General features: G+C 44.6%; 1 protein-coding gene and 1 long non-coding RNA gene across 3 annotated transcripts; one reads left to right on the top strand and one right to left on the bottom strand.

Annotated features, from left to right (window-relative positions):
- The first annotated feature begins 228 nt into the window (after positions 1 to 228).
- Positions 229 to 5,434, top strand: LOC119183585 (uncharacterized). Of its 2 annotated transcripts, XR_012884048.1 has the most exons (4): positions 229 to 325; positions 2,808 to 2,996; positions 4,012 to 4,194; positions 4,947 to 5,434. It is a non-coding gene; the product is annotated as an uncharacterized LOC119183585 (long non-coding RNA). The 2 variants fall into 2 exon arrangements; XR_012884049.1 differs by lacking the exon at positions 4,012 to 4,194.
- A 606-nt stretch (positions 5,435 to 6,040) lies between these two features.
- Positions 6,041 to 7,182, bottom strand: LOC119164055 (uncharacterized). Its single transcript, XM_037416162.2, has 3 exons — positions 6,719 to 7,182; positions 6,380 to 6,587; positions 6,041 to 6,248 (listed from the first exon to the last, which is right to left on the bottom strand). Exons 1-3 carry the CDS (start codon positions 6,964 to 6,966, stop codon positions 6,192 to 6,194), a joined length of 513 nt encoding a protein of 170 aa, XP_037272059.1. The 5' UTR covers positions 6,967 to 7,182; the 3' UTR covers positions 6,041 to 6,191.
- Between the last annotated feature and the right edge of the window lie 2,762 nt (positions 7,183 to 9,944).

The raw sequence follows: 9,944 nt of genomic DNA, 5'->3' as shown, positions 1-9,944 counted from the left end.
TTACTTATAACTTCTGTTCCACGCGTTGAATCACAAGGAAACAATACATTGCACCAGTGAAATGTCGTTCTAAAGCGAATTTACAATACAATAGGGGCACATGACGTGACAATAGAAGCACGTATTGTCAATAGTTTAGAATGCTGAAGCTATAATTTCAGCTGCTCGAAGCATTACTTTTATTATGAGACTTCGAGCGTGTTGTCTCGTTGTGCTCGCCTGTGTGCTCTACGTTTACGGTACGTTGCAATTTCTTTTGTGGTCGTTGAATAGTGCAAACGTACTTATCTCTTACTGTAAAACGAAGTTTTGGTTTACCAAGTGGGTAAGGTTTTGCTTTATGTTCTAAATACTCTCTGTACACGTTTCTACTGTCATGCTCTTTTGGTCTTCTGCAAACAGCACTGTATACATGCAGCAGCTGACCCCAAAATGATGCTCTGCTTCTTGGGTAAAGGTGTTTTTAACCGTAGAGGGATGGACTGGACACACTAAAAATAGAGAATGCAGACTTACAAAATGTAGTTGTCAGTCTGTGCTCTGTGTTTTTGGTGTGTACAGTTTTGTCCCTGTATACGGTTAGAAACACGTTTAACCAAGATGCAACACCAACTATAGTCTTTGTAGCTACTCATATTGCTTTTGCTTGACTTGCTCTGTATAGAAAACAGCCAGCTTGCAAAAAAAAAAAAACTAAGGCATCTATATGGTCTATACTTACTATGAGTATTTGACATATATCAGAGACTTCTTTGAGCTATGCAGGCTCGAAGAAGAAAAAAAGAGAGAAGCAGTCCACTTGCTATGGCTGCTTCATCGAAATATTTCGCGTTTATCACGGAATAAAAGCTATCTGCTGTACAACGCGTAAAGCTGATGTCAGAATTGCACATTTTGGAAGAATTTCTATTTGCAAAGAATTAAATTCCTAACCCTAATTTCCGGCTGTGTGTAGTGGCTGACGAACGCTGCGAATTACATGAAAGATGCCAAGCTGATTCAGGCAGAAAACAGCGTTCTGGGGACGGACGTTATTACCTATAATAATACTGTACGATTACTTTAATAGAGAGCATTGATGCTAGATGAAAGAAAAATGCTGCGAATTACATGAAAGATGCCAAGCTGATTCAGGCAGAAAACAGCGTTCTGGGGACGGACGTTATTACCTATAATAATACTGTACGCTTACTTTATCAGAGAGCATTGATGCTAGATCAAAGAAAAAGAGAAAGAAAGTCTGCAGATCCCGGCGGAATATCGATGTCATGTGAAGCATGCGGATGACTCTGTTGTATTTGGATGCCGAGCTAGACATTACCAAAGGACCCTTAACATATGTACAAATGTTGTATGCACAGACTTGTATGTTGAACAGTCGCACGTGTTTTATAAAGATACTTACCTATGTAGCAGGAACCAGGAGACTTACAAAGAGGGTCCAGTTTAAATTGACCACGACGCATCGAGCGATGGAAATAAAAATGATAGGTGTAACGTTGAGAGACAAGAAGAAAGCAGAGTGGATCAGGGAAAAAACAGGGGTTAAGGATATCATAGTTGATATTGAAAAGAGGCCGGGCATGTAGTGCGTAGGCAAGATAACCGCTGGTCATTATGTGTAACTGACTGGATTCCCAGAGAAGGTAAGTGGGTTAGGGGGAGACAGAAAGGTAGGTGGGCAGATAAGATTAAGATGTTTGCGGGTATAAATAGGCAGCAGCAAGCACAGGACCGAGTTGACTGGCGGAACATGGGAGAGGTCTTTGTCCTGCAGTGGACGTAGTCAGGCTGATGATGATGAACGATTCCAAGAGCAACATGGTTATTACCAACATCGGAACCTGTAGGCTGAAATGTAGCACTTGTGCTTGCAAGGATGGTAGGCCTGGACCCTGGATATTGCTGTGTAGACCAAGTATTTCAGTGGATGTTGCCGAACTGCAATTGACGCCAACCCGACGTGACACCTGTATAGTTAGAGTAAATATGTAATTTTTGTAAAATAAGTTGGGTTAGCACCGCAACCACGATTAATGTGTCACCAGCATTAAGCCGACATAAGAATAACATTAAGAACGTTGTTGTAAGAAGGGCAGATGAATGTCCCATGGACGCAGCTTCCGTGGTCGAAACGTTGCCCACAGCGACATCACGTGTTCGATTTGTCGACGCAAAATAGAGACTTCCCGGTGCTTCCACACGTCAAGAGTGATGGCTACACCGTCGCATTCTGTTAGCCTCAGAGGGGCAAACGCGCTTCATTAGATATTTTAATTAGCCCCTGTAAGCTCTACAAGCTGCAAGAATGTGAATGCTTGGTTCGTTATACATCAGTTCACAGAAGCTCCTCATGCGATGAGGGAGGTGATTTGGGCTTGTTAGTATGGTAGCATGATGGTAGTTTACTGGTATGATGGTAGTCTGTTGGTATGGAAGATTCATTGTAGTCTGCTCTACCATCAATGATCATGCTCCTCTTGCGCACTATAGTGCGTGTGCAGGGAGAGGGGGGAAGTGATTTTAAATTAGGAAATAAATGCTATGTTAACCCCAAAACTGTCTGCGGCAAAGTGCGACACCTCAGTAGTGGTTCGCAAGAGAAGGGATAAGGAGGGAGTAAAAGAAATTGGGAGAAGAGTAAAAAAAAAGTGTAGACAGTGAGAGCAGTTCGCAGACGGGGCCTTGATCGGTGAGCGGTCGGAAGAGAGGACATTGAAGACCCTTCAGCCACTAAATTCACCGGGCGTCTTGGGAAATCCTACAAAAAAGTGTCTTTTAATGATACGTATTTTCGTTTGTTTCAGCCGCTAGAGGAAAGAAAGGGGCCAGGTGCAGCAAAATACCCACGAACTTCCGAGTCCCCTGCCGGCGAAATGCGCGATTTTGGTTCTTCGACTTCGCGTTGCAAACGTGTAAAATGTACCTCTCCGGAAGATGTGGTGGAGCCACTGACCACTTTGCCTCGGAAAGAATGTGCCAGAAAGTGTGCCTACGTAAGTACAATTGAGTTGACGCACTTATTGTCGTTTATCGCAAGAGCTGCTGTGAAGTCACAAGCAACAGGAGATTTTTGTGGCGTATAGTTGTCCATAGCCGTCGGTGTGCAGCGTGGAAACTTTGTAAAATTGATAGAACATAACTGAATTAGAGTTAGGTAATGGTATAGCATATACAGTAACTCTAAACTTAATGTACGAACAGTGCAACCTAGTAGTTACAGCGTAACTACAAAAGCGAAAAGACAAGGATAGAAAAGAGCTCTGACTTTCAACAATGAATTATTCGAAGGATCAATCAAATTTCTTCTTTCCATCTAACTCGCTGCCTTCCTCTGCTTGTTTCATTTTCTTTGGTCTTGAACCAATGTTTCCGATCGGCGCACAAGTGACCACCGGTTCGAAACTTGCAACTGACCAACACATCTCCCGAAATCCACGCTTTATCCCAAAATCCGCGATTTTATCCTATAGTGTGCATGCATTGAGAAAACAACGGCTACAGTTTGTGAATCGCTATATATGTACCAAGCGTTAATTGAAAAGCTGATTAGCGCGATATTCGTTAATTAACCACAGATTAGCGTGATTTTCATCATTTATGCACGTTTGTCGAGCCTGAGAGATGTCTTTTTAACTAAAAAGAATTCCTTTTCCCGAGAAACCTTACGTTAAATAGTATTGTGAGTAATTTTAGCGCAAACTTGGTAATCTCTCGAAACACTCACACATTCACACTGGCTTCCTCTCAAGAAACACACACACAGCGCTGTGTTGTGTGTGTTTTGAGTGGAAGCTAACCTGGATGTGGGGGTGTTTCTATAGAGATTATTAAGTTGCAGTATAAATTTACTCACAATATGACGAATTACCAACTGGCCAAACAACCAGTTTTCAATAAACTTACGTTCAAGAATTTCAATAACTTTGTCCGACGCTCCTAGTGAATAGACGCATAACTATACTGACCTATCCCGCAACAACGTTACCACTAACATAATCGTGTTTGCAGCGCCTGAGAGGCAGAAACTTTCCTGCAGCGTGGTGCCAAAGCAAGGTCCATGCCACAAGGGGTCTAGAAACGCATGGTACTTCAATTTCGCTGCTGGCCTCTGTACTCGCATTCTGAGCGCTAACTGTTCTGTCGGCGCTAACAGCTTCCCATCCTGTGAAGATTGCACGAAAAGTTGCACCAGTAAGTGTCTGCTTGTGGTGTCAAATATCGTTAAAAAAACAACAAGGGTCGCTTGCTGATTTATGGCTTCCAGTATAGATCCCGCCTGCGCGAGGAACGTGCAGATTTATGGCTCTTTTTTTTTTGCACACCGTAGATTCTGCATTGGCTGCGATACGTGTTCAGGAGACGATCACAAGGTTCGCGGACACTATATTGGTAGTCGCTCACGTGGCTGCACTGTTGGGCTCCCAAAACTTAGCGAAAATCGGCTGATAGTTAGCTATTGTAAACCCAGTTATCCCGAGCAACAAGTATACGTTTGGCTCGTTTTCACAAAAAAACTATGCACACAGATGGTAGCTGCAGTGTAGGTTCGATATCGGCATTCTCTCACGCTTGGTAAACTTCTCTCTGTAACGTGCTGATATGGCCTCCCTCTGCTCCGGTGTTTCAACAGCCAACTTTGCCTTTGCTTGAGATTTCGTAGCATGTTACCGGCGATTCAAACCACCGATAACATGCTTCGTTATATCGAGGTGTAAAACACAAGGTGTTTCATGGGCATGAGGTTGTGACAAGTGAAATGTTAAAGTTCGTTATATCGACGCCGTGCTTGACTGTTGTTCTCTGAAACAGCCTAATCGAGCGCCAAAAAGCCGACACAAATCAATTACTCAATGGTAAATGGACTAGTGCAAGCTGCTTATCGCGCGGTTTATGCGCAATATCTGCCCCATTGTATTCTGTTAAAGCCTTTCTTTATTCTACAGATGCTAATTCACATGAAGCCTGTTCTCGGGCTGTACCGAACCCGGAAGACTTCCTACCGAAGAAGCCGAAATAGACAAGCTGCTCTGCTCCGGTGTTTTCAAAAAAAAAAAAATGCCAAGGAGATCCCTCGACTTCGACCGCACCACCGTATTACGTTCGTCTCATCACAAACTCTTCACACGTGCGGGTCTGAAGGGACTTTCCAAACTTGCCTTCGATCCGGCATGCCTGCCGCTCCATGGATGACATATAAAAGCCAGTCGTGCACTAATGCAGTTTGTGAACGCTGGCCCGAATGTCGCATGTACCGTGCGCGTGTAGTGCTCACTCTCTCCATCCTTCCATTCCCTTACCCCTAACGTCGGGTAGCAAACCGGGCGATTGTCTACAGTGGTCCTTTCATATCCTTCCTCTCCTTGCTTTCTTCACTATCTCCTTTAGCCAAAACGTGTAATATTGTATGTTACTGAATACAGAAGTTAACGTATCTCTCTCTCTCTCTCTCTCCTACGTAAGAACAGTCACAACGGAAGTGTATTTCGACAGTTTCGGCCTTATTCCTGATGAAGGCCTTACTCTAGTCGAAACTGACGAAATATAAACACTTCCGTTGCTACTGTTCCTATACGAAAGATGTACTTCACACACACACACACACACACACACACACACACACACACACACACACACACACACACACACACACACACACACACACACACACACACACACACACACACACACACACACACACACACACACACACACACACACACACACACACACACACACACACACACACACACACACACACACACACACACACACACACACACACACACACACACACACACACACACACACACACACACATATATATATATATATATATATATTGCAACGAGCAAGGTTGCGTAAAAACACAGGTTATTATTCCAGAAACGTTAGCCGCAACAAGCTGGTACAGGCAGGAACCCGGCAAGCACGAGCCACACACGGACGTGGGCACGGAAGCGCGGACGTGGGCACGGACGTGGGCACGGAAGAGTGGGCACGGAAGCGCGATGGAAAGAACAGCCAAAGGCTTACGCACCTGTCTTTTCGTCTTGCAGTACGTCGCTGTTTTCGCGGCCGGCGTACCAGTGGCTGGTCTACGGGAAAGCTTCGCGCTCTCGGACGGAATTCGTGAAGCCGCCCCTTCCCCGGATCTTCCATTATCGGACGGAATCTGTGCTGTTGCCCCTTCACCAGACCTGCCAGAAACAGCTTGCTGGGACCTGACCAACATCGTCGAGCGCCACCTGCAGCACCACCAGTGCGCAGCTGCGACATCAACGTCATCTCGTCCGGATAGGATAAGACCCAGCATCGAGCACTATCACTGCAGTGGGCACGGAAGCGCGATGGAAAGAACAGCCAAAGGCTTACGCACCTGTCTTTTCGTCTTGCAGTACGTCGCTGTTTTCGCGGCCGGCGTACCAGTGGCTGGTCTACGGGAAAGCTTCGCGCTCTCGGACGGAATTCGTGAAGCCGCCCCTTCCCCGGATCTTCCATTATCGGACGGAATCTGTGCTGTTGCCCCTTCACCAGACCTGCCAGAAACAGCTTGCTGGGACCTGACCAACATCGTCGAGCGCCACCTGCAGCACCACCAGTGCGCAGCTGCGACATCAACGTCATCTCGTCCGGATAGGATAAGACCCAGCATCGAGCACTATCACTGCAGTGGGCACGGAAGCGCGATGGAAAGAACAGCCAAAGGCTTACGCACCTGTCTTTTCGTCTTGCAGTACGTCGCTGTTTTCGCGGCCGGCGTACCAGTGGCTGGTCTACGGGAAAGCTTCGCGCTCTCGGACGGAATTCGTGAAGCCGCCCCTTCCCCGGATCTTCCATTATCGGACGGAATCTGTGCTGTTGCCCCTTCACCAGACCTGCCAGAAACAGCTTGCTGGGACCTGACCAACATCGTCGAGCGCCACCTGCAGCACCACCAGTGCGCAGCTGCGACATCAACGTCATCTCGTCCGGATAGGATAAGACCCAGCATCGAGCACTATCACTGCAGTGGGCACGGAAGCGCGATGGAAAGAACAGCCAAAGGCTTACGCACCTGTCTTTTCGTCTTGCAGGTTAGTTACCTTTCTAAACTGCCTTGTCGTAGCTTCCGATCTGATGAACCCTTTATTGTTGTGCTTCCGTGCCCACAAGCCGTTCTCTTGCCTTTTTGTTCTTTGCTACTACTACTTCTTTGTGGGGATGTAGAAAGCAACCCAGGTCCTGACAACTTAGCAGAACTAGTGAAAACGATGAAGGATTTGAACGAACGTACAAAAAGAATGGAATCAGCGCAAACAACAATATTGGACACCGTATCTGTGTTAAAAGAACAACAACAGTCAGTTTCAGAATCAATGAACGAAATAAAGGACAGACTGGCGAAAGTTGAAAACCAAACCTCCGTTTTCGAGCACTGGCAGCAGGAAATGAAAGAACTACGCACCACTGTTGAGCGCCTTGAAAAAGACACTAGTAATATGCATTCGCGTCTTGATGACGCAGAGGATCGATCGCGGAGAAACAATCTTGTCTTTTATGGAATTCCAGATGCCGCAGATGAAACTTCTTCGGAATCGGAAAAAAAGATCATCAACCTCCTGACTAATACTATCCAAATTGATGTCACAAGTTCTGATATATGCCGCGATCACAGAATAGGACGCTATGATTCAGCGAAAGCTCGACCACTTATAACGAAATTTGAAACATTTAAAAAGAGAGAGCTGGTTTTTTCAAAACGAGGTTTGCTAAAGAGCACTGACATAGCAATGAGCGAAGATTTTTGTCAAACAACGCGCAACATAAGAAAAAAACTAATAGAATACGGTAAATCAAAGACTACGTCCTTCAAACTTCGGTATAAAACGCTGACATTCGATGGCAAATCTTACGGATACGACGAAGCGAAGAACTGCATTTTCGAAATACACAGAAAAAAACCCACACACGAGCATGAACGTAGCAGAACTCTTCGCTCAGGTCGTAGGTTACCGCCGAGTTAGGGACATCTGAGGGGAGGAGCCATAAACGAGTGCAAGTGTTCAGTCCTTTTTACCAACATTCGTAGTTATTTTCCCAAGAAAGATGAATTCTGTGGTATAATTGATGACTGTAACGCCGACATTATTGCACTGACAGAAACCTGGCTAAGTAGCAAAATAACAAACCCCGAACTCTTTGAGTGTGCAAACCGTTATACTGTTTACCGAAGTGACAGAACTGGTAGGATTGGTGGTGGCGTCTTGCTCGCTGTTAAAGAATCCATAAATTGTTCTCTTGTGCCAATCAACTCGAATTTAGAGCTTATTTGGTGTTGCCTAACAATTAGTTTTAAGAAAATATTATTAGGTGTCTGCTACAGATCCCCATCAAGTGACTCATCTTTTTGTGATGACATTCACGACAGTTTAAATGCGGTTACCATGCGTTTCCCGGGAGTTCAAATTATACTCTTGGGTGATTTTAATTTTCCTGACATCATCTGGTCTCATTCGATCCCTTTTTCTAACCCCTCAACGGCTGAAGCCAATCGGTTCGTTTCAGTTTGCTCTGACTTCGGCTTATCCCAGATAGTCAAACTTCCAACACGTGTAACAAAAAACAAATCATCACTCCTTGATCTGATTCTAACGACATCAACTGATAAAGTTTCTACAGTAACACACATGCCAGGGCTGAGCGATCACGACATCTTGCTCTTCACGATTACAACACCTCATCAAAAGATAAAGCGACAGCGGAAAAAGATTCGAAATTATAAAAAAGCTAATTATGAGGCCATCAACAATGAACTGTGCCTGTTTCTGGCCACTTTTTTACCTAGTTATCTAGAACGCTCCGTCGAAACTAACTGGTTCATTTTAAAAAATAAAATCGGTGAGCTAATAACCAAATATGTCCCCCTTCGGACTGTTTACGCTAACAATAAATCACCATGGTATAGTACATATTTGAATCGATTATCCAATAAGAAAAAACGTTTATTCCGCACAGCTAAACTTCACTCAACACCGTCTCATTGGCTAACATACAAAAACGCTGCAAGCTCATATCTCATAGCACTAAAATCAGCCAAAGTCTCCTTCCTTAAATCCACGCTTCCAAACTTAATACAGGCTAACCCAAAACGCTTTTGGGAGATTATCCGGGGAAATGCTCATAAAAATGGTATATCACTGCTGACAAGTTCTGGGGGCCCTGTACCGGAGCATATGTGTTCTACTCTGCTCAATGAAACTTTCGCTTCGTCATTCTCATCACCTAACCTTCCCGGTCCGATGCCTGAGATCCATCCTACTCAATACCACTCAATGCATCCCATAATCTTCAACTCCACTGGTATCAAAAGCATCATTCAGAAACTAAAATCTAAAGCATCATGCGGGGTAGACGAAATCAATGCAATCTTTTTAAAAAACACTGCCGAATATTGCTCAATCATACTAGAACATATTTACTCGCAATCTTACAACTCGGGTACCTTACCGTTTGACTGGAAAACTGGCAGAGTCATCCCTATTTACAAATCAGGACCATCCCATGACCCACAAAATTATAGACCGATTTCTCTTACATCAGTGCCTTGCAAAGTTATGGAGCATATAATTTACACACATCTGGTTAATTTTCTCGAACATAACAACTTCTTCACAGCTTCGCAGCATGGATTTCGCAAAAACTTTTCCTGTGACACTCAGCTCATAGCCTTCACTCATTTTCTCCACTCTAATCTAGATGGCGGTTTTTTAACAGATTGTATATTTCTCGACTTCTCTAAAGCATTCGACAAAGTGAACCATGCACTGCTACTTCATAAACTAAGCGTTCTAAACATCGACACAGCTGTAATTAATTGGATTCGCGCCTTTCTAACATCACGTGTTCAGTTTGTAGCCGCTAACGACGTTAACTCCTCATTGATTCCTGTTGATTCTGGTGTC

This window comes from Rhipicephalus microplus, chromosome 6 (genome assembly GCF_043290135.1).
Source record: "Rhipicephalus microplus isolate Deutch F79 chromosome 6, USDA_Rmic, whole genome shotgun sequence".
Classification (NCBI taxonomy): domain Eukaryota; kingdom Metazoa; phylum Arthropoda; class Arachnida; order Ixodida; family Ixodidae; genus Rhipicephalus; species Rhipicephalus microplus.
The sequence above is the reverse complement of the archived record's forward strand: the minus strand, read 5'-3'. Positions and strand labels throughout refer to the sequence as shown.